This window comes from Didymosphaeria variabile (assembly GCF_027946475.1).
Source record: "Didymosphaeria variabile strain IMI 356815 chromosome Unknown scaffold_3, whole genome shotgun sequence".
Classification (NCBI taxonomy): domain Eukaryota; kingdom Fungi; phylum Ascomycota; class Dothideomycetes; order Pleosporales; family Didymosphaeriaceae; genus Didymosphaeria; species Didymosphaeria variabile.
The window spans coordinates 3,860,488-3,884,348 of record NW_026611622.1 but is presented as its reverse complement, the minus strand read 5'-3'; the positions used below and the strand labels follow the sequence as shown (position 1 = coordinate 3,884,348).

Sequence of the window (23,861 nt, the reverse complement as noted above, 5' to 3'; positions counted from 1 at the left end):
AGAGCGATGCAGCTGACGCACCATGTCATCCCATGTACGCTTGCATGTCACGTCCGCCCTTAAACGCCTGCTGAAGAAACTGTAAATTCGACATACGGAATCCCTTAAGTTGTTCCAATGTCAAATTGCTATGTCACTTTTGCGCACAAGTCTAACTACGATCCGTGGGGTCTCGGAAAATGCATCTGGATAACAAGCTGTAAATTCTGATATATCAATATTCGGGTACTATGTGATCCTCCAGTGTATTGCGTACAAGAAATGAAACAACTAGAAGAGTTTCTTATGGTGAGATATGCACGCGCCAAACACCGAACTCCACAACAGACTCAGGTAGAATATGCAAGTCGCCAAAGCGCTGGATGCGCACAACATGCCCAAGACTAGCAAGCACAGCCACCGTCACCGCCAGGCTTCAGGTCAATCGGAATCGTCTCGGGGAAGTCAGAGTTGAAGTCGCCAACTTCCTCCTGTGCAAGAGCTTGCCGCGCGATGACCTCGAACGCTTGCTCCACATTGATAGCCTCCTTTGCGCTTGTCTCAAAGTATGGAATGCCGCCCTTGGACTGGCAGTAGGTCATGGCACGCTTCTGCGAGATCTGCACGCAGTTAGTCAGGTCCAAACATGACGCACCATGAGCTCACCATTCTCTTACTCTCCTCCACATCGATTTTGTTTCCGATCACGACGAAGGGGAAGCTTTCAGGGTCCATAGGGCTGGCCTGTACCAGAAATTCGTCCCGCCAGCTATCCAATGTGTCGAAACTCTTGGAGTTGTTGACGTCGTAAACGAGCACACAACAGTCAGCGCCGCGATAGAAGGCCACGCCTAAAGACTGGAACCTCTCCTGCCCAGCGGTGTCCCACAACTGTCCCATGTCAGCGTTATGCCATATGTTCTAGTTGCTGTATCCGCACCTGCATCGTGACGAGGCGATCGTCTACGAGTACCTCTTTGGTGAGGAAATCGGCGCCTATCGTGGCTTTGTAGCTCGCGCTGAATTTCTTGTTGACCTAATTATGTGTCAGACCGAGCTGCTGGGGGTATTTTGCGATGCGATCGAAGGGGGCACTGCGCGCGCGTACATATTGGTTCATCAAGCTGGTCTTGCCGACCCCGCTGTCACCGAGGATGATGACCTACTCATCGTTAGTCAATAACTCAAAGTACACCGGTGATGTCACTATTCTACCTTCAGAAGAACCTTCTTTCGTGATGCCATGGTGTGTGTGTGGAGGTGTGAGTGGTGATGTAGAGCGACGCGCGATCGATGGAGCACTGGGGGATAGCCCGCGGCTAGCACCTAACACAATCTGCGCGATAAGGATAGGCAGCGAATTCCGCGCTTGCGATACGAGAAGACGTGTGAGTAGGGTTGAGGAGAGGCAGAAAGTTGTGACTTGTTTACGCGACAGGTCGAAGGGCCGGTTAGTCGAGTGTTCTTGAGAGTTAAACCATGGGAACGTTGACGTCGCTCGCCAAGCACACGATAGCTCTAAGCTCCGACCAATCATTGCCGGTCCATCTGACCCACTTGCTCACCCACCCTGTTGGCTTTCGTCGTGAGGGAATCTAACTTAGGCACGCAGCAATTCTCATACATACGAAGGAGGTCGTATGTAGTGAGTCAGCCTTGGCTACCTTACATAGGATTGGCGAGGGTGGTGACTTACAATACGAGCTCCTTCGTACATACAAATTTGCGATCCATGTGCCACAGCACCTGTTGTGACCGCCATCTTGAGTTCGAGATAGCCGTATCCTAAATTCCACTGATCGCGGCGCCCTCTTCGCAGACTCGGTATCTGTGCCGCAGTAGGGATTTGTGAGTCGGGGACGGCTAGTCACTTGGAGATGACCAGCAAAGGTACGGACGGCGGCTTTAGGCTTGCGATGATACGGAGTGACATTGAGTGAGCTGCATCATCCACGAAGGCTCTCGGGGCACCAATAACAATAAGCTTGTTCGCCTATTGAGTGATCTGTAGGATCTTCATTCACATAACAGATTCACTGCCCTCCTCCGCCAGAAGTCCTATAGAAAGACCGACATTCGTCGCTCCTTTTGCGGCGGCTCTGCGTCGGCCTTTCTCCGCGTCAACAAAATGTCTTCACTTTCAAAACGAACCCGTGCCACACATGATCTGGAGTCATCGCAGTGCTTGCTCTATAGCAGGATCTTTTAGCCATCTGCAGGGTCTGCCCTCACAGACACCTCGTTACAAAGATATGAACCAAGCTCATCCGAAACGAAGGTTCTGCCACCTGCGCAATACATTATAGAAAGCGGGTGCTAATTTACCCAGGTTGGCAGGCGCCAAAGCAAGCCTCGAGGCTGAAGCTTAACAAGGCTTGTACTCATGGGACGATGCATACATACCTTCCTGTTGATGATAGTTCTTTCGGAATGAGCCTATCAGAAGTGCAGCCCTTTTAAGCATCGAGAAGCCTCGGCTCTAGCGCATCGCGCAATGCTTATCTCTTCCGCTTTAATCTGTAGAACCTACCAATCGTCCTCGTTCCTGGGACTCCTATATGGCGATTCAACTGCGACGCCCCCTTTTCGCCACTAGAGATGAACGTCTCGCGGATGTACCTGACCTGCGCTGATCGCTGTTTGACTGGCACCTGGTAGCCGTAGCGACCTTGATGCAGCCCCAAGTTACACCCGTTGCACTAAAGTCGGGCCTTGAGGCTTGTCGTGCCTAGTCGTGCTCATTTGATTACAAGCCTCGCTCATCCTAGCACCTTCCCGGCTCGTCACTCCTTCCGCCGATGATGCGAGACCTTATCCAGGGTAATTCTGCCGATCAACAGCACACCGAGGCGTGATTTGCCCACAGCCACATTCTCCTTGAGCCACCTACTCAATCTGTTATGGCTGCTACACCCATCTATTGGCGTTGAGCCATACCCGTCATGCAGAGCTCACTTTCCGTTGGAGGCATGAACCCTACACGACCTTTATAAAAGACCGCCGATAGCCAGCTCTGCTCCAGCAACGATCGCCTCCTTCAACCGTTGACTATGCGCTCGATCGTATCTTTCCTGGCTACGGCCGCTGTATTCGCTGGCCTTGCCTCAGCTGCTCCATCTATTAAGCATGACAGACGCTCTTTAGTCGAACGCGAAGGCGTTGTATACAATGTCTTTGAGCATGCTGCCACAGGCGCGAAGATTGAGTTCGTCAATAACTCCGGCATTTGCGAAACAACCCCAGGCGTCAACCAATACTCTGGTTACCTCAGTGTCGGCACAAACATGAACATGTGGTTCTGGTGAGTTGCCTGCCACTACTAGTTGTGACGTCGCTGACAGGCTAAGGTTCTTCGAAGCACGACAAAACCCCTCCACTGCTCCTCTCGCTGCGTGGTTCAATGGAGGTCCCGGCTGCAGCTCGATGATAGGGCTCTTCCAGGAAAATGGACCCTGCAAGTTTCCCTTAGGCGGGTCGAGTACCAAGCCCGTCAACAATACCTTTAGCTTCAACAACTATGCCAATATGCTCTACATCGATCAGCCAATTGGCGTGGGGTTCTCTTACGGTACCGATTCAGTCACTTCCACTGAGACTGCGGCTCCGTACGTGTATAAGCTGATTCAAGCGTTCTATGCGTCGTTCCCTCAGTACGAATCTCGCGACTTTGGTATCTTCACAGAATCTTATGGCGGACATTATGGGTAAGTAGTATCGAGGCTTAAGTGGTGCTGAGACTTACTGAGTCCATTCGCACTTACCTGAACTTGACTGATCTCTTTGCCACCCTTTCTAGGCCCGAATTTGCCAAATATATCCTGGACCAGAACAAGGCCAATGCTGGGGAGAAGATCAACATTGTCGCCCTAGGCATCAACAACGGCTGGTTCGATGCCAAGATTCAGGAACCCGCCTATGCTACATATCTGTACAACAACAGCCACAAGCCGCTGATCAGCAAGAGTCAATACACGTCGTACATCAATGCTTACAACAGTAAATGTCTTCCGGCAATCAACACATGCTACTCCAGTGGCACCAATTCCGCGTGCAGCAACGCCAACAATGTCTGCTACAACGCAATTGAAGGACCACTTTCGAGTGTCGCAGATTTCGACGTCTATGACGTTCGAGCACCAAGCAATGACCCGGAGCCTCCGGAGACGTACGTTGATTACCTGACATCGGCCGCTGTCGTGAAGGCCATTGGGGCAAAGTCTACTTATACAGAGTGTTCTGATTCCGCAGGCAACAAGTTCTCTCCTAGCGGTGATAGTAAGTGCAGCTCTTCTTGGTTCGGAACACTTGTCTCCTAGTCGTCACCCTCGCTTGAAAGTGCATGACGATTCCGTGTAATCAGTACCACGTCTAACACAACCAGACCCGCGCTCCTTCTTGGATGAGCTTAGTGATGTAGTCTCAGCAGGTATCACTACGCTTATCTGGGCGGGTGATGCAGACTGGATTTGCAATTGGTATGGAGTGCAGGACGTTGTGAATCAAGTCACATACTCGGACCAGACTGCGTTCAGAGCGAAGACCCTTGGCCCGTATAAGGTCAATGGAAAGGAAGGAGGGCAATTCAAGACTCAAGGAAATCTGTCTTTCTTGAGAGTCTATGATGCCGGTCACGAGGTGCGTTAATCCCGGGTACGAAGTGGCTATGTCATAGACATAGCTACTGCGTACCTATACCCCCTTTTGACTTACACTGATTCGTGCTCGCGCGTCTAGGTGCCGTACTACCAGCCTGAGTTGGCACTCCAAGCCTTTATTCAGACGATGAAGAAGGGTGCCATCGCTTCAACGTAGAAAGGTTGACATGCCTTCGTTGGCTCGCAATGATGGCCACCGGAATAGGTTGCCATAGTATCTATCGGAACAGCTTGCAGAAATGACCGTCGATATACATGAACATTATCCACTCGGTGATCCTTTGCAGAATCCAGAGCTGTGCCGCGCTAAAGATGAGGCTCAAACAAGATCGGAGAATATTTGTCGCTAGCGTTGCCACTGTCGCGCTAAGGCCATCGAAACGGGCCGTTCATGTTTTCCGCTCTTGGGACGCGTCACTTGTCCCAAGCAACCATGACGCGGCAAGAACCTCCAATTTGGCCTTCGTACTACAGTGCCACACTCCAATTGCCATAAACATATTGTGGCTGAGGTACAGAACTACTTTCGGGCCTTGATCTGGCGCCCGAAGTCGTGGCCGATCTGGCCGATGTACGAGACTTCATCGTCGAACACTGTCACAACCTGAAGCAGAAGACTTGGCAACGAGTAGGTTTGTACAATGTGTATTTGCAGAACAAGCGCAACCTGCGCCTGGTGACGACAAACTGTGCTGTTCCCAAGGCGATCTACGCGGCCTCTGCGATTGATTCCATACAAGAGATGTGTTCCGCCGGTGTCGAGAAACGTTTCTCACCTACCTACATTCGCTTTTCATTCGCTTCCTGTTTCTACTAATCGTCTCGAACATGCGTCGATCGTTTCTCACCACGCCGCTAGTTCTGGCCACGGCCGCTACTGCCGCTACTCTCGAGGATGTCTGTACTGTGGAGAACGTGCAGTCCGCCCTTCCTGCGGATGGTGACATCCTAGGCATTAACCTGCTCCCTGATACTATCACCGCGGCCGCTGTGTATAATGCGTCAACTGGAGGAGGAATGATGAAGAGACAAGAGGGAGGATCGACCAGCAGTGCCACCTACTCTTACTGCAACGTTACCGTGTCTTACACTCATACCGGCAAGAACGACACGATCCCGGTAATCTTCGCTCTGCCTCAACCGTCAGACTTCAAGAACCGCTTCTACCTCAGCGGTGGTGGAGGGTTCTCCCTTTCTAGCTCCGCTACAGGTGGTCTTTCTTATGGAGCTGCGTCTGGCGCTACCTCGGCCGGATACGATGCCTTCAACAACGCCTATGACACGAAGGTCCTGTATGGCAATGGATCCATTAACTGGGATGCTACCTACGCTTTCGGCTACACTGCTCTTGGGGAGCTGACTAAGATCGGGAAACCTCTTTCTCAGGCTTTCTATGGGTCCGTCAATGCTTCGAAACTTTACACATACTTCGAGGGTTGCTCAGATGGTGGCCGAGAGGCAATGAGCCAGGTCCAACGCTGGGGAGAAGAGTACGATGGGGTAGTCGCTGGAGCCCCCGCTTTCCGCTTCGCACAGCAACAAGTCACCCATGTGCTTCCCTCCGCGATCGAGCAAACTCTAGACTACTATCCACCGCCTTGTGCCTTGAAGAAGATCGTCAATGCGACCATCGATGCTTGCGATTCGCTTGACGGACGCACTGATGGTGTCATCTCTCGTACGGATCTCTGCATGCTCAACTTCAATCTGAGCTCCATCGTTGGAGAATCGTACTACTGCGCAGGCCAAACGAGCACTTCGCTTGGTTTCGGCTTCAGCAAGCGTCAAGCACCGGCTGGTAGCTCATCATCCTATCAGCCAGTCCAGAACGGCACTGTCACAGCAGAGGATATTGCCGTCGCCCAGGGTGTCTACGACGGACTGTTCAACTCCCAGGGCGAGCGCGCTTACATTGGATGGCGGATTGGTTCGGAGCTCAGCGACGCAGAGACCACATGGGACAACGACACCAGCTCTTGGGCAATGAACATTCCCTCTACGGGCGGCGAATACGTGACCAAGTTTGTGCAGCTCCTCGATCTGGACAACCTTTCGGATCTGGAAGGTGTCACGTACGACACGCTTGTTGACTGGATGAACACGGGTATGATCCGCTACATGGACAGCCTTCAAACCACCCTCCCAGACCTTACGCCCTTCCAGTCAACTGGTGGAAAGTTGCTTCACTACCACGGCGAATCTGACCCCAGTATTCCCTCCGCTTCCTCGGCGCACTACTGGCAATCTGTTCGCTCAATTATGTATCCCAACGCCACCGACGAGGAAGCTCAAGAGGCTATGGCCGACTGGTACCAGTTCTACCTCATCCCTGGGTAGGTTTTCGACCCTCCGTCAGTTCTTGATCAAGCCAAGCTAATTCTTACAGATATGCCCACTGTGGCAGCAACTCCCTCCAGCCGAACGGCCCCGCTCCCGAAGACAACATGGCGACCATCATCGACTGGGTGGAGAACGGCATCACGCCCAGCCGCCTGAACGCCACCGTATCCTCGGGCGACTACTCCGGCGAGGTGCAGCAGCTGTGCCAGTGGCCTCAGAGACCGAAGTGGTCCGGTAACAGCACGGACTTCGAGTGCGAGAACGACGAGGCTTCGATCGATAGCTGGACATACACCTTCGATGCATTCAAGCTGCCTGTGTACTAGAATTTGACTTCTGTACGGACGATGCAATACAAGAAAGCAGCTCTAGAGCTGTTAGCTTGTGCATCGCTCCCAGACGCACCGCACGGTAGCAGACTTCGGAATGTATGCCTACTGAGCTGCAAGCCCATCCCTTTAGAAAAGGGCAATGGCCATCTCTCTTCTGCATAGTTTGTTCTCATCCAACTCTATACGCTCGTTTGTACATGTAAATAATAAGCTACACGCCTGTATATATCGATTGTACTGTATGAAAATCATGACTATAGAACGCGAAATACCAAATAGATTTCTTGTTTGCAATGCAAGCTGCGCTTCATGCAGTCCATCGTTAGCGGGCTCATGTGCGAAATGGAGGGCCAAATAGCTCTGATTCGACATCCTGTAGTACTACTCTAGTATGAACCATGCAGAAGTTTGACTCGGGTAAAAGAAAATGTACAGTATTTGGTGTTGCGCATGATGCTACTCTAGATAAACAAACAGATGTTACAATGTATGATGAAGTATAGTCCCGCACCCAGAGAAATGCTAAACACCTCGTACGCCTACCCAGTACATATACAAATATACAGCTTCCGAGAAGCAAAAATCTAGAACCGAAAAGAACAGTGCCTGTGTCTAAGATGCCCCGAAGCTCTTCCGTAATCTATCATTAGTTTACAACCTCTTCGCGATGCCATTCTCGAGGAATTCGAAGCATCCATCGGCTTGTCGCGCTGCCTCTTTTTCTACCCAAGAGGCGATCCCCTTGGCGGCTGCGTGGGCGCTGTCCAGGTACAATTGGAAGAAACCCTGCAACTGAGACGGCGTGAACGAATTCTCGGGGATTGCCTTCGCAAAGTCGCGCGCGAGGCTTCTCATTTCGTCCATATCAACAACGACGCCACGCGAGTTCGCGTTGTCGCTGCCAGCTAACTCGTCGGGGGAAAACATGCGCACAAACATCTGCTCGGCTGAGGCAGGGGTGATATTTCCGAGGAAAACCTTCATGTCTACACGTCCGGGCCGGATAAGCGCAGGATCAAGCAGCTCGGGTTTGTTGGTCGTCATGATCACGATGCGTCCTTCTTGCGAGCCCACTCCGTCTAGCACATTCAGTAGGCCCGACAGTGTGCAATTTGACCTGCTGTTGTCCCTATCGCTTCCGCTGCTTCGCTCGCTTCTCCGGTCAGGGGAGTGGGATCGGGATGTGCGCTCGATCCAAACAGCGTCGATGTCCTCTAGAAGAACAATGCACTGTGGAGGAATCTCTTGAAACATTTGCTCGAGATCCGAGTCCGACGCGATGCTGGGTACCTTAACCTCGTACAGATCAAGACCGAACTCGCCAGCTAACGCTGTCGACAAAGACGACTTGCCTGTTCCCGGGGGGCCGTAGAACAAGTATCCTCTTCGATAGGGCATGCTGCGGCTCTGATACCGGCGCTGTGTCCGCGGGTCAAGATAAGTCCTGACGTCGTCCAATAGCTCTTGCTTGACGGAGTCGTCAAAGTGCACCGTGTCCAGTAGTCGAATGGGCTTGCGTGTCTTTGGCTGCCACGACATGCCATAGCGGTCGCGCCCATAGATAATCACAAAGTACTGCGTCTGACGGTCGGCCCACTCGCGGGCTACCTCGATGAACTTCTGGACAGGCTCAATGGACCACCCGAAGCAGCTGATTGTTAACTCCTCGCCGCCAACGCCATCATATGCCGGATCTGACATTGCCGAACTGCTGAAGTTGTCCCGCGTCGCCACAAATAGTCTTCCGTTAAACCAGAACCACCTCGAATCCCAGTGAGGCGCATACTGAACAGCTCGTCGCGTTTTCTTGAGCGAGGCTGCTCGATCCGTCGCATCTCCACGGCCCATCTCTGTACGACCAGTAAAAGCACGATGGTGCCGTGGTCTGTTGGGACGCAAGCCATTTCACACAATTCTTATTGACTGGATCGCCTCCCGGGACGGTAACAGAAGCAAGGAAGAATTGCCGGATCCAGCCGTAGGTTTCGTGCCATGCACTACGTAGCAGCCTCCAGCCTGCAGGAGCAGCGCCAATAATAGCAATGAGGGAGCCTACGTGGGTGATGTCGAGATCTGAGGCGGTCCAGTTGAAGCGGGCAAGGACGGCTCTCATGACTCCGGTGCCATGAGCCCAGGGATCGACGAGGAGACGCTCCCCGTTTAGATGGGATTGGTGCAGCAGGCTCATGGCGGACTACTGAGAACTGGCTGTTTAATGGAACTGCCCGGTTTGTATGGAAAAGAATGGTCGAGGGTTCAAGCCCCCACGTGGCTTTACGCGAAAGCAATCGGTAGAATATATGGAAGCATGAGCGAATAGCATGGAGAATTTGATGTGCTGGCCTATCCAAGAGCTTAGCGGCCGCCCAAAGCAGAGGGCATATATGTTGCGGCGCTCATGCGGGTCTTAAACCCCTCGATATCTGAATTGAGTGTTTTGGAATGAGTGACAGGATGGTACGCATGGATAATAGAACGATGGAAATAGCGACGGAGTGAGATGCTAAAAGTTCATCAAAAAGGTGCACGGACTTCCGTCCTTCACCCTAGCGTGCCTAGCTAGGAATAGACACGCGGATAATCAATTGTAGTCTTTGATTCACTGTTCACTACACAAGATAGAGACAGACATGAAGCAAGAAACCACTTGATGTTGTTCTCGTTGTTATCCTTTGGATACACGGATTCATCGTCAATTAGATCGGTCAAGAACGGGTGAAAACGCATCAAGACCAGAACACTTCACGAGGGCACAATACACATCCACTCACACATTTGATTCCGCTATGTACACCTCATCCAGTCCCGGATCTCGCACAAATGCTAATCAGAATGCTATGTATGTATACATCGCAACTCCAAACCACCAAGAACAACAAAATAAAATCGCAAAGATTGAAGAAGCGTAGCGCGCCGCGTACCGCTGTGGGATGCATTGCAAGACGAACGTGATTAAGGAGAGTAATGAAGCTGAAGAACTCCGCCATCCGTAAAAGCACCTAAGCACCAGAATGGAAGAAAGATGCGAAAATGAAGAAAGAGGAAGAAACATCGCAGACGCAAAAATGCTCATGTGTAGTGGGTAAACTTCTCGAACGGAAAGATACGAAAAATGAAAAGGATACAAAACGACCAAAGTTCAACCGAGCGCCATTGTGTAGGAAGGGGGAGAACGCCAAAGCGCCAGTCCGTGTCAAAGCCCATCCCAAACCCAACATAATCTTCTCGAATAGAAAGGGGTATACTTCCGCAAAGCGTCATCGTACATTAAGGCGTCACAACAGCACTCCCATGTGCATTACAACATCATGCAATGTCGTGCTATCGTCCGGCAACCGGACTCGATCCTGATCTCTTCGAACGTTTTTCCAGCAGTCCGTTCAGCAGCGAGTCAAGCTGGATACTCAAGCCAGTCACGGTCTTTGTCTCTTCGACAAATAGCTGCGACATGATGGGGTGTTCAGGACCGACGGGGACGACGCCTGTGGTGTCATTGATGACCAGCAGCATGTCCCTGATATCGCTTCCATCGTCGAGGTATGTACGCAGCGAATGGTCTGACCATGCAGGTAACGTTGTGCTCTCGGAGGAGTTTGGTGGCGAGACGTCCATTGCCTTTTCTGGGACTGGCGCTGGTCGCGAGGGCGGTGGCATCGACGAAGCGGACGTGGGCTCGGTGGGATCTGGCGACGTTGCTGCTTGAGCAGTGGAGATGGTCGGTTTGCTTGGCTGCGTTGTAGAAGGACTGTCGTCGGGAGTAGGTGTCGATATGGGTGAGCTCGTGTCTTGACTTGAGGTGTCGCCTGTGAGACCTGGAGGGTGCTGAGAGTCGGATTCCTGATCTTTCTCTTGGGTGTTGTCTTTCGCTGACGGCTGAGCGTCGGCTGCCGACACATGCACGGGAGATTCGGAAAGTCTTCCGGTTGGCTCCGACTCGCTATGTTGGGCCGACTGCGGTTGCATTGCCGGGTCTGCAAACGGGTCTTTCTCGTCGTCAGAATCAAAGTCGTCCAGCTGCACGCGCTGCTTAGCTTTCTTAACCTTCTCAGGCTTCGGCTCTGCATTTTGTGAACTTTTGACGATATTGAGGGGATTGAGTTTCGAGGCTGCGGTGTTTAACGATGACGGTTTCTCAGGCGAAAGTGCGCGCTCTTCGACAGGGGGTTCTTCTGAGGGTACTAAACGCATGGTCGAAGTCATTTGCGTCGCCGGTTGATCGACAACAGATTCCTGTGCGGTCGCTGATTGCACTGCCAGAGGCTCAGGAGTATCCATCTTAAGTATACCCTTCACCTTGGAAGGCGACTCCTCCCTATTGCGCTGTGGTTTCTGCAACTTGCCCTTGCTCGACTGCCTCGATGGAGCAGCACTCTGTTCAGAGGACGCACGTTCCGCAGATAAGTCGTCCGATGGCTTTGATTGTGGTGACTCGCGGCCATATTCCTCCGACTGCTTCGAAGATGGCTCTGCGTCGCTATCATTGGAATCCATGCCGACACCCTTGCCCTTCTTGTCTTTGCGCTTGAAAAGCCCACTAAGCATTCCAGGTTTCTTCTCCTTTTTCTTCTTGTCATCCTTGACTTTGTCCGCGAACCCGTTCTTTTCTAGGCTCTCGAGACTGGGACCACGCTCCCTGGAGCCAGTGGTAGAAGTACTTGAGTCATCCCGGAGCAAATTTGGTGTAAGGGTAATCTTCCGCGTTTCTGTGTTTTCGTCCTTGAAGAAGGAGTCTGTGTTCCTCATTGTCCCGTTTCGAGACACTTTCGGATCCAGAGGTTTGTCAAAGCTTTCGTCGCTACTTCTCTGCTTCTCGCCACTACCTTTCCCAGCTTCATCTGCGGGATCACCCGTCTCTGCCTCCAACTTGGCCTGAGGATCTTTCTTAGAGCCGTTCACCTTTAGGGGCTGAACCTTAAGGTTCTCATCCTGCTCTGACTCTGACTTTTCAGCTGTTTCTTGCTGCTGCTGCTGTTCTGCGTCTGCCTGGGTTGGGTCTGCGCCACCAAACAGATCGTCGCCGTCGTCTTCATCGGAGGAATAGTCATAGTCCGACGGTTCGAAATACTGCGGCTGCGCAAATTGCACCGTCTTAGCATTGCGCCTTCGCATAGCCTTTTTCAATGGATTCTTCGTCTTCTCAGCTGTATCACCAAGCATAGTCGCAGAAAGGTCAATATTCCGGTGTTTGTTCAACCGAGCAAGTCGTTCGGTTGGGGTCTCGATATGCTCAGCCGGTAGGTATCCGATGCTGTTATCCTTTACAACGCGAACAAGCCACTAAACTCATCAGTAGACTCAATGTGGTTAAGCGAAATTAACGCACCCAGTAGCTGTTGCTGTCGTCGAGCAGTACCATAGTGTCACCTTTGGTAGCATTTGCTTGCCCTTCAACCGTCGCGACAAATGTATGCAACGAGTATACGAATTCGAAATCGATGTCCTCTACTTCACGTAAGCACTCTCCACCCCATCCGGAATCCACAAAGCGAGGGTCATCAGAGAAGGTAAAAGAAACGTCATTGGTATCATCATCATCATGAAGATTTGCGTCCCAGCTGTCGGCATCGCTGTCATCTGTCCAGGAATTATCCTCATCTTCACTAGACATTAGTGGGGGATTACCGTCTTGGCCGCTCCCGTGTGCTTCCTCCTCGAACCACGTCCGTGATAAGCTGATCGTCCTCTTAGGTATCTCGTAGCTGCTCCTCTTAGGTTCGTAGAACGGGTCTTCAGATTCGTTGAATGAAGGGCTAGGCACAGGTTGCAGCATACATTGCAACGTATCGTCGTCCGATTCAGACAATAGGGAACCCAGAGAATCCAGGCGCATGTGCTGTAATCGATGCTCCACTTGCGTAAGGTGTACCGTGTCTGGACTTATCTTGGAATCTTGTCCAGCTCCAGTATTGGTGGCGTCTTGGTCGCTGGTGGCTCGTGAACCGGCATACTCACCATGATGATGATCCGCTGACTGTACCGTATGGCTATTTTGAGAGGGGAGTGACTGAGAAGTAGGAAATAGTCGATAAGAAGAATGCGTGACTGATCTTGCGCTGCCAGCTGGGACTCGGAGCGGTCTTCGAGCGGCAGCCATCGGTAAAGGAAAATGGATGGGGGTTTCTGTGAACGGAGAGGAGGAATCGCAACCTGCCGAAGACGGCGGCGATGCGACTGGCGAAGAGCTTCGACCTGGGGACGAGCTAGGCTCCTGCCAGATAGTAGAATGAAAAGGCAACCCACCATCGGAGATCGAGGGCGAGCTCGATATTCTGTCCATGTCGTCCAGGTCCTCCTCGACATCGGCGTCTTGCATGTCTGCGTCATCGCCCTCACCACTCATACCACCATTGAGCCTGACGGCAGCGTTGTCGCCCGTATTGCCGTTGACCGCTACGGTGCTCTCGTCGTCGGACGCGGGGTCATGACGCAGTCCGTTCGTGTCGTTGTGTGCACCATTTTGCAGGCGCGCCTCTTCGTCGGAGCGCTCGTCCTCGACGCGACGCAGCGATGCCTCCTGATGCGGTGCAGCAGGGCCAATTCCGAGCGGCGCTGGGTGACTGGGTTGATTGGTGTGGTCCTGGGCGGTCGGCGACGTCTTATCCTGGAGATCCAGCGTATCTGCCACGGTCAATCAGTGCAAATCTCCCTGATAAACGCATTTGGGCGTACCAGCTCTGACGATTTGAGGGCGCGTCATGCTCGCTCATGTCCCCCGCGCTCGGCTGCGTCTACGTGTGTATCTCGGACGTCAAGATGTTGCCAAGCCAGCTGCGGCGCGGTGGATGCGAGGGGCGCTTCAGCGCAGCGTCGAACCCGTAACAGGGTCAAAAGAAGAATGGGGCGTGTGTAAAGGAGTGGACGTCGTCCAGCGGCGGTCGAAGAGGCATGCAATCGGGCTTGCACATGCACATGCAATTGCGGAGGCAGGCGAGACGGGCGGCGGAGAAGTTGGCGGAGTGCGGTGGTCGGTGGTCGTTTCAACAGCAGCAGCCAATAGCAGGCGGCGCGACGACGGAATAGCGCGCGGTGGGTGCGCAAGCCTACAGTAGTCCGGGGGCCTCCTGGAGAACGATGCGCAGCGCGGCGATGCTGGAGGACGGCGAGGGTGAGGGCTGGCGGTGCTGATGCGGACGTCGTCCTTCAGCGTAGAGTGGGAATTATTTTGGGCACCTTTCCAGACGGCTGGCCCCTTGCCAACGTGAAACACTGCCGAGCTGCTGGGTGTCATTGGCTGCCTCACGCGCTAGTCCGCGTGCCCGCATCCATGAAGCCCGTGGGAAAGGGGCTCGGAGAATAGACACTGATGCGCGCCCTCTAGAACCCACAAGTGCCCTGCCAGTGCTCAAAGACGCCCGTGTGCCGTTGCTGCGAACGCCTCATGAAACAGAAGCGAGCTGCTACACCGCTGGGGAACGTCAAACAGAACACCTCGCCCGCACGCGTTTCATTCTGCCGGACGGAGCCTGCCTGATCGTCAGAGCGCGCCGCCCCGCCTGTAGCTTGCGCTGTGGAGTGGCTTTGTGGATCTGTGAGCCAGATGCCCTCAGGTACAAGCCGCAGTGAGTAAGCATACGGATATCATGTATCGTAGATGACTCTATTCATACTGGTGTCCATTGGCTCTGGGACCACTCACGCCGTCTCCAAGCGCCAGTGCCAGCATGCCAGGTATCTCGCCAATAGCATCTCGAAACTCAAGCCAACATCACACGCATATGCAAGATCCCATAGACTCGAAGCCCTAGTGGCGCAGCTATGGTCAGGTGGAACGCTAGACAAAGAGTGCTATACAATAGCGGGCAAAGGAACAGAGGAAGACGAATCGAACAATGGATAGGTCGGTGTGACCGATGGGGAAAATAGTACTAGCTCAGTTCAATTACAAAGTAGTATGCAGGTAGCAGTAGCTTGTGTCCAATCGTGTCTGAGATCAAGGCAATGTAACGCCATGCAATGCTACAGTAAAACGCCAAATCCAATGCAGCGCTGAATATCGATACAAGGAAACGGGGGTATCGTGAGAAACAATGGCGAGAGTAGAGATAACGAAATCGCTGCCGAAGCTCCAGGCCCGTAGAGAGCTTCGCAAACCAAGTTGTAGACCGTCAAGATTCTCCCAGTGAGCATCGCCAACAAACATGTCCGTCCCACACTCTTCAATTCTTCCTTTGCGCTGCTGTCGGGACCGGTGCCAACATCGCCTTGACACGATCGATCCTGCTGACAGCCTTTTCCAACCTCTCCAACCTCGCCATCTTGTCCTTGTCTTTCTTCTCTAGGAGCTCAACTCTAGCCTCCAGCTTCGCCCGCGCCTTTCTCTCCTGCGCCACCATCTCGTTCGCCTGACTGAACAGCGTCACGCTCAGCTCCTCGATTTCACTGTCCACTTTGCGAGCCCTCTCTTCTGCTTTTGCGCGCAGTCCACGCTCCTTCTCCAGCTGTTCCAAGAGGCCCGTATCAGTGGAGCGGCTTGGCGAGTGCGAGGTGAAGGGTATGGGCGGGTTCGGCGAGCCTCGTCGTAGGAAGGAGAAGCGAGATTGCCGCGCAGAGGCCGAGTTCGCGGTAGTAGGGCGGGCTTCTTCGTTGGAGGTTCGGTGGGGCTGTAGCGAGTCTTGCGTATCTGTTCGTAGGAGCCCATTCTGTGCTTTAAAGCCGCGTAGTTGGTCTTCGTAGTCCGCGCACTTGTCCACTGTTCCCTGTGTTAGTCGTGTGCCAGCGTACAGTCCCATCTACGCCAACATACCAGCAGCTGTGGCCTTCTCCGTTAACAGCTCGACCTGGCTCTCCAAATCTCTTATTCGCTTCTGCGCCTCCTCTGCTTCGCTCATGTCCATTTCGGCCCCGCAGCTCAGACAGCTGCTTCTCTGCATGCGCTTCGCGGTTATTGACGGGGCGGGCGGTTCGTCCAGGAGGGTGGCTGCCATGTCTCTTGCGCGCGATGCGCACGACGTATCTTTTTATTTCCACGACGTCAAAGCCTCAGGCCTGATGACGACGTAACGGCTGTCGGAGGTTGTAGTAAGACTATTAGTGGGCACGGTGGGGTGCGTGTCGACGAGGCGAAGTTCGAGGTGAAACAGGGCCGGACAGGGGCTGTAGATCAAGGGTCCTCTATGGCCCAGCCTCCTTTGGGAAGATATCCGCCATCTCAGGGTTCACGTGCAGCAACATTCACCGAGCCTTTTGTGCTACTGCACTCGCAGGGAGTAACCAGTATTGTACGCAGATGGTCTGCAGAAATCAAGGCTTGAGCCGCGCAGGTGTTTTCAACGCGTCCCACCCGCCGATCTTCGAGTCATGACCGCGACGTGTTCCGCTCTTTCCTTTGCGAATACCGCGCCGATCTCGGGTCTGCAGGTATGTTACGGAACCCGCGCTATTTGGATCCATGTGGGATATTACGATTGTTGATAGGCAGGCCGTCTCGTACTTCGCTGACTGTTACCAAGTAATCGCTTTCGCGAGGGTTCCGACGGTACTGTTGCTGCCTGAGGCCTGAAAATGTTATTACCGGTACCTTGGGAGACGTTTTTCAGACTACGGCTCCGGGCACCGCACTGGCCATGTCGACCAAAATGTCACAATAGACTTTTTAACTACAATCCCCTTGCAAAGTGAGCGATAAGTCGGTGATGTGAGACTTTGTAAACATCGCTGTTAGGATGCATAGCGCACAACACACCATCGTGAAGCTCAGTGTGACTCTTTGCAATAAATTCTCCGATATTCCTGACATGCGTGAATGTTCTCAAGACTTTGGGCTTGAACCAGCCAGCTTGTTCCATAGTGCAGTTGGAACCGTGGGCTATAACTGAATTTTATGTGAAAATTATGGATCGAATAGGCCTAACTGCACTCCATATACCAAACTCAGTCGGTTACATGGATAGTAATCCAACTTTATGCGATGTTGATTCAGAAGACTCGGTGAGGCCTCAGTGACTCGGGGGAATCCCGACGTTACCGTTGGAACGTCTTCTCACTGTTTAGTCATTGCTTGATACAGTAAGAACGTGTTTGTAATGGGAGCAGAGTCACAAGTGATGGGATGGGTTTCGACAACGAATTTCCGTGGTACATTGAACATCGAAACCCACGATACCCGTTGGGACAGCTTTTCCAGCCTACAAAAATTATATTTCTGCCCAGAGGAACTCAATGTGTTGTCCTAGCTTGATGTATTTAATGCGGTGCCCAATACCTCTTCGTCAATCTTCGTCGAACACCAGCTTAATACAACACTCACAGGAATACAACAGCACCACAGCAAGGCCTTTCAAAGACTTAAAGCTAAAATACCAAGCAAGCTCCACTTCAACATACAGCGAGCCCGATCTTGTAAGACGCTTTCGCCGGATCCTCAAATTCGACCTTCAACCTCTGTCGACATGCCCCGCTACAGCCCCAAAGTTCCTGATGCGCAAAGCATCGTCAACAAGTTCAATCAGGTTCGGTGCCACCAACGCCTCAATCTCAAGTTCGATGAGCTCGAGAAGCTTTACTTCTGTGAAAGCAACATCGGCTTCCCTGCTCCTGCGACGGATGTACTTGAAGCCGAGAAAAATCGAAGAGGAGAACTCCCCCCTATGCATGTAGCTTTGGGGCTTACCAAGCGATACGCCAATATGAAACCAAATGAGATTCTCGATAGTCTCCAAATGCATGAGCATCGGCGCTACACTGCGCGATTCTACCAACAGCAAGACCTTGTTTGGGCTCACAATAATGCCGGTCAGCCAGGCTTTCAAGGACAACACACGATCCAGCCACAAGACTTCAACTTTAGTGGCCCCCATAACCCGTCTGAGCAGCTGTCCGCGGTTCAAGTCGCGCAGCCAATGGGCAGCATGATGATCCAGGAGCCAGCTATTCAAGAGCAGCCTACGTTTCAACCACAAGTATTCAACTACAATGATTTCCAGATCCCTTCTGACCAGCTGCCCGTGGCTCAAGTCACGCAGCCAATGGGCGGCTTAATGATCCAGGAGTCAGGGATTCAAGTACAGTCTATGTTCCAGCCACAAGAACACAACTACAATGGCTTCCAGAACCATTCCGAACAGCTGCCCGCAGCTCAATCCGCGCAGCCAATGGGTGGCATGATGTTCCAGGAGCCCATCGAATCTCAACAAATGGCTGCTGACAACGACGCTATGATCGATGTGATCGATCCTTTTCTCTTGGGCCTTGAGACTCCATGGGTTCCGATCCAAGATCCCGCTGCGCTCGCTGCTAACGATGCCATCACCACGGGCATTGGAACTTCAAGGGCTCCGATTCAACGTCCCGCTGCGCTCCCTGCTGGCAACGATCGCAATGACGTCCTTGCTGCCGTGGCGCCGGGTCCTGTAGATGTCCCTGCTCTTATTCGCGATATTTCTGCAAATTCTCAGCCAACTCCGCCCGAGCATGTGGAAGAGGGATCCTTGACCATTGAGGACACTTCTCTCCCAGTTCCGACGGAAGCCGAGACTGAGGAGTGGACAAGGACCTTCTTGCGCTCGCGGGAGAATGGCTTTGCACCTGTGGACGACTCGAAGGAGAATGATTTTGCACTTGTGGACGACTTCGAATTTTAGACTGATCGATGCCTTCATGCACGAACTTGTTGTTCGACGTAGTTTACGGCTTATACTCACTGTTTATCTCGTTGTGCCTCATAGATCTCGGTATACATCTTTTGTGCCTTCTCGATAGTTTCTTCTATAGTTGTCTAATCTGCAATTAGTAGTGAGGCTTGATAATGTAATCACATATCAAGCTAAAGGGTGAACGTTAATCTAACACGTGAGGATGTCTGGTGATGTCCATGTCGGGTGTTCTGTATGGTAAACGGAAGTTACATAGTTGCCAAGGCGCCGGACCCTTGCAGCGGGCACTCGCGCGTAATGCCGAAGCGCACGATTCTTCGAGAAACGTTCACTTCCCGCGCCACAACCTTCAAACCCTGCTCCTAGCTTTTGTCTGCCTGCTCATCCATGTCGTGGACAAAACCCAGCGCATCGTGTTTGCTCCACCCAGCGTTTGCGCGTCGCCCCAAGGGCTGAATCCACCCAGTCGCAACCACAAGTACACGACAAGCCTACGATATCCCCGCACGATACCGATATCACGCTCAACGCCTGCGTGCCAGAGTGGGCGATTGATCCTATACAGCCATGGGAGATTTCCTCGACGACGACTCGGTATTCCGCGCTTTCAACGACCGGAGGCTAAACGCGGAATCGCGGTTAACGGGCTACGTGTCGGTGGTACTGCTCGTCATAGCTGGGTTATACACTTGCTTCAAGGCACTGGAATTCCTTGGATACCCTGTCTGGTGGTGGATTTATATGGCACTCGAAAGAGCGAAAAGCGTCGGTATGAATGGGGTTTCTTCTACGGTCGCTCCTTCCGCGGACGACGATACGAAGATGCAGAATGGCGTAGGCATACTGGGCAGAACTTTCGGGCTGAACAGCACCAGTCTGCTACAGAAGGGTGTACGGGGAGTAGCGGGTGCCTTGTCAAAAGGGCCCAGCGATATACCTCCGGGGCTGGGCAACTGGGACAACTCATGCTATCAGAACAGCGTCATTCAGGGCATGGCCTCACTTCCTTCATTACGCGCATACCTCGCCAAAGCAACGACGGAGTATGACAGTCTCGATATCGAATCAACGAACGGCGCTTTGTTCGATATGGTCACGAAGCTAAATGACCCGCGAAACCACGGCCAGAACTTTTGGGTCCGAGGTAAACTCAAGAGCATGAGCACATTTCAACAGCAAGACGCGCAAGAGTATTATTCGAAGATATTGGATGCGCTGGAGAAGGAGGTGCAACAAGAAGTGAAGAAGAGAAGGCCTAGTGACGCGTGGATAGACGCTGCAAAGGTGGCTGCAAAGAGTGGAGAAGATGTCTCTGAGGAGACTGTAAGCAGCTACAAGTCGACTGCGGGACAGAAAGATGGTAGAACACTGTCAGAGCAGCCAAAGAGTATCCCGAACCCCCTGGACGGACTGTTGGCTCAACGAGTTGGGTGCATTAGATGTGGTTATGTTGAGGGTCTCCAGCTCATTCCATTCAACTGTGTCACAGTCTCGCTTGGTAGAAACGGTGCCTACGATATCCGCGAATGTCTCGATGACTATACCGACCTGGAGCAAATCGAGGGCGTTGAATGTGCGAAATGCACTCTTCTCAAAAACAAAGCTGCACTTGCACCGTTGGCGGATCGTGCGCCGGCATACGCAGAAAGGCTCCAATCTGTAGAGAATGCCCTCGAAAACGACGATTTCGACGACAAGACGTTGGTCAAGAATTTTAAGATTCTCAAGAAGAACTGGACACAGAGCACAAAATCGCGTCAGGCGGTCATTGCTCGTCCGCCAAAGGCACTGGTGCTGCACGTCAACCGGAGTATCTTCGACGAGATGACCGGTGCGATGTACAAGAATTCCGCCAAAGTTTCGTATCCGAGAGTGCTCGATCTGGGAAACTGGTGTCTGGGCACAGACCTGGCTGGAGGAGAATGGCCGAGGGATCCGACGAAGTCAATGCTCGGTGATGCGAATGCAGAGCCTATGACAGACTCTCCATACCAGTACCGATTGCGAGCAGCCGTCACCCATTACGGCAGCCACGGAAACGGACATTACGTCTGCTATCGGCCACATGCTAAGACGCCTGCCCCGGAGGCTGCTACAGATGAAGAGGAAGTTGCAGCTACTGGCGAGCAGTGGTGGCGTTTTAGCGATGACTCTGTCTACGCTATCCCGGAGGCGCAAGCTCATCAAGGGAACATCTTCATGCTCTTCTACGAACGCATAGATGGCGGTTCTCCGGTTCCTGATCATATGGAAGAAGCAACGCGGCAGACTATCGTGGTAGCGGAGGATATCCCCCTACCTCCGGACGATGCTCGAGTACCTCTAACATTCAGCGACGATGCTGCAGCAACGGTTCCACTACCGGATGATGATGACTTACTTACAACATTACGCACGAGTGAGGAGGGCCTTCCGATTCCTGAAAGTACGGCGCTGCATCTCGACGTCACCAGCAATACTCAAGAATCAGTTCTTTCTTCTGGTACAGACGGTTCTGATGTAGACCCAACAGCACCTGTCGAAGCGAGAAAAACGATGCCTGCGGATGCCCATGTCCCTTATCTCACTCCATCACCCGAATCACCATCAGCAACAACCTTCGACGACACCGAAACATCAGAAGCAGGCTCTGAAGGTTCACCCTCGACACGATTCACCTCGGATGACGAAACAGACGTTCCTTCATCAAAAGCACATGTCAAGCTACCGCACAGTCCACATCTGATGCGTACGGCCGGTGAATCTCCCAATCGCGCTGGCGGCAGTAGAACAAGCCTGCCCATGGTTACTGCGTAGTCTGCAGTGGTGGTCAGCGGCCTTTTAGCTCTATGGGCTATGGACCAGCAGCAAAACTTGTAATTTCTCATTCTTAACACCTTTATTTGGCATTTGGGACGGAGTTCAGGGCCTGGTGGCGGCGAAGGGATACTTGATTTTGTGCAAAGCACGGCCATGGCATTAATGAAGGCGTTAAAATCCTGTTGCCCGCAGGGTCAGGTGGGCGTTCGAGATAGGAATGTTTTGAGTAATGCGACGTTAAGCGTCGTGCATGACTGACAATTAATAACACGTATTTTTGATGATCAGAGCGGGACAAGTGCTATTGCGTAACGTCGCGCAGCTCACATCGGGGGGCCACTACACATCTTAGAGTAAATCGTAGTACAAAGTGATACTGAGTTTGGATCTTTTGAAAGTCTGCTCCATTATCAAGTGTGACTAGTTGTGGGCTTAGGTTCGCAAAGGATCACGTGCATACACAGGCTTCAAGTCTCGCGGCTGCGCCGGAGTGATGAAGCCTTTCAACAGCGGTTATCGGAACCTAATGTACGTCCAATTTGGACATGTGGATATCGGATCATAGAGGGTATGCAAAGTGAACCCAGAACAAGACTAAAAGCCAGCTCGAGGCCTTCACGAATGATGTGTTTTCCATGCAGGACCAGTCAAATACGAAGTATCGATCCTCTGCTTTAAGGAAGAGCCTTAAATCTAGAGCACTGAATACAGAGTAGTTTCGGTATGTTGTCTCGCGCTGCGCTTGTCCGAGGCAGTCCATCCTTGTGGCGTCGCTGTCTTCAAGAGGCACGATGTTAATACACCTTTGTAGCCACAATGTCTGAGATTGTTCCCAATGAAAATTTGGCAGATATGTCTTAACACATATCAAAGCATGCCCTGAGCTTTTTAGCAAAAAGTAATGGTGCTTGGCGTGGTAGGATGCGCGGTGGGCAACATGGCTGTGACTGGCTCTGAACGCCCTTTCGACGCTCACAAGCTCCGGGAGCCAAAAGAAATTTGTATTTTGACCGTGCCAGGGGTCGAACCTGAGTAGAGTTAGTAATCAATGCGGATAAGATCTCTGCAGTATCAACTACATACCTGGAATCTCTTGATTTCGGTTGAATCGTAGTCAAGCGCCTTGCCATTGGGCCACACGGCCGTGTTGTTTTCTGATTTGATGAAAATTGAGGCAAAACATTATTATATATACAATTTATCTTTCAACGCATCAGACATTGACTAAATTATGATAACTTGGAAGCCTTTGTTCGTGGAAGCGGGGCAAAAGGCACCGAAGTGGGGTGGTCGAAGTTTTCACATGCGCGCTCGCTAACGCCGTCCGACGTGTGTTCGGGAACCTCACACCTCCGACAGTCCGGTCGTGCTAGCCGGCTCACCCTATCTTTCAAGTACTCTCTGGGTATGACATACTATCAAGAGCATACAACCGCTCTGCCTCCTAGGTACATCTGCGGGCGTACGATTGAGCCTTGTTATAGAGCTACCAGTAAGCCTGCTGTGACTCAATTGTGTGCCACAATAGTGCCTTGTATACGGTATGTTCCTTGCTTTTGCTATTGGTACGAGACGAAATAGGCCGCAGAACCAGATCCTCGACACTCGTGGTTGATCAGTACACTTAGGTGCAGCGAGTCATTCATCGGAGTACCAGTACCATAAGCCATTGTTACCTTCGTCCCAAATAGTGACATCAAGAATCTGCCATAGCAACTAAGGAGCAACACACGAAACTCAACAGCCTCGACTCGTGGCCGCAACAGTGCCTACCTAAGTATTGACTCACGCACACAACCATAAATCCACTTCAAATTGCATAAACTCAACTGAGTTCGTGTATGAATAACATACCGCAGCTTCCTGATATGGTCATCAGGACCGGGAGCATACCTAGGTACGTTTACTTGGACCAAGTCTTGAGTGAAAACTAAATCAAATCGTTCGGGCCTTGTATAACCTCTCGCTAAGGCCTCCGAGAATAAGCTGTCGAAAACACATCCAACCCGCTGCGGGACAGCTACCTAGTCGACGAGGGTACTCACCCTTACCGCTGCTTGCCCGACGTTCTGCAGCTGTCCGTTAGGTGGAAACCTTGGCACAGCGACTGCGGGCTATATCTTCAACGTGCAGAGCGCCGTTTATAAATCCACTTGAACCTCGCA

The 23,861-nt window shown here is 52.2% G+C and overlaps 7 protein-coding genes and 1 non-coding gene across 8 annotated transcripts; 3 read left to right on the top strand and 5 right to left on the bottom strand.

Annotated features, from left to right (window-relative positions):
- Positions 1–383: 383 nt before the first annotated feature.
- Positions 384–1,224, bottom strand: YPT7 (Rab GTPase ypt7; the record flags this gene model as incomplete). Its single annotated transcript, XM_056213393.1, has 5 exons — positions 384–599; positions 646–870; positions 920–1,015; positions 1,088–1,141; positions 1,195–1,224. The coding sequence occupies 5 exons, from the start codon at positions 1,222–1,224 to the stop codon at positions 384–386; spliced, it is 621 nt and encodes a 206-aa protein (XP_056073701.1).
- A 1,805-nt stretch (positions 1,225–3,029) lies between these two features.
- Positions 3,030–7,300, top strand: N0V89_004609 (uncharacterized protein; the record flags this gene model as incomplete). The annotated part of the gene is made up of 8 exons (XM_056213392.1): positions 3,030–3,280; positions 3,327–3,683; positions 3,776–4,254; positions 4,361–4,614; positions 4,714–4,771; positions 5,147–5,401; positions 5,494–6,967; positions 7,021–7,300. The coding sequence occupies 8 exons, from the start codon at positions 3,030–3,032 to the stop codon at positions 7,298–7,300; spliced, it is 3,408 nt and encodes a 1,135-aa protein (XP_056073700.1).
- A 657-nt stretch (positions 7,301–7,957) lies between these two features.
- On the bottom strand, positions 7,958–9,154 carry N0V89_004608 (uncharacterized protein; the record flags this gene model as incomplete). The annotated part of the gene is made up of 1 exon (XM_056213391.1): positions 7,958–9,154. One exon carries the CDS (start codon positions 9,152–9,154, stop codon positions 7,958–7,960), a length of 1,197 nt encoding a protein of 398 aa, XP_056073699.1.
- Positions 9,155–10,627: 1,473 nt separating this feature from the next.
- Positions 10,628–14,003, bottom strand: BUD14 (protein phosphatase regulator; the record flags this gene model as incomplete). Its single annotated transcript, XM_056213390.1, has 5 exons — positions 10,628–12,583; positions 12,630–13,187; positions 13,259–13,488; positions 13,547–13,924; positions 13,976–14,003. 5 exons carry the CDS (start codon positions 14,001–14,003, stop codon positions 10,628–10,630), a joined length of 3,150 nt encoding a protein of 1,049 aa, XP_056073698.1.
- A 1,459-nt stretch (positions 14,004–15,462) lies between these two features.
- N0V89_004606 (uncharacterized protein) lies at positions 15,463–16,230 on the bottom strand (the record flags this gene model as incomplete). Its single annotated transcript, XM_056213389.1, has 2 exons — positions 15,463–15,995; positions 16,050–16,230. The coding sequence occupies 2 exons, from the start codon at positions 16,228–16,230 to the stop codon at positions 15,463–15,465; spliced, it is 714 nt and encodes a 237-aa protein (XP_056073697.1).
- A 1,464-nt stretch (positions 16,231–17,694) lies between these two features.
- N0V89_004605 (uncharacterized protein) lies at positions 17,695–18,885 on the top strand (the record flags this gene model as incomplete). The annotated part of the gene is made up of 1 exon (XM_056213388.1): positions 17,695–18,885. One exon carries the CDS (start codon positions 17,695–17,697, stop codon positions 18,883–18,885), a length of 1,191 nt encoding a protein of 396 aa, XP_056073696.1.
- A 579-nt stretch (positions 18,886–19,464) lies between these two features.
- UBP1 (ubiquitin-specific protease ubp1) lies at positions 19,465–21,693 on the top strand (the record flags this gene model as incomplete). The annotated part of the gene is made up of 1 exon (XM_056213387.1): positions 19,465–21,693. The coding sequence occupies one exon, from the start codon at positions 19,465–19,467 to the stop codon at positions 21,691–21,693; it is 2,229 nt and encodes a 742-aa protein (XP_056073695.1).
- Positions 21,694–22,703: 1,010 nt separating this feature from the next.
- Positions 22,704–22,840, bottom strand: N0V89_004603. The gene has a single exon. It is a non-coding gene; the product is annotated as a tRNA-Arg (tRNA).
- Between the last annotated feature and the right edge of the window lie 1,021 nt (positions 22,841–23,861).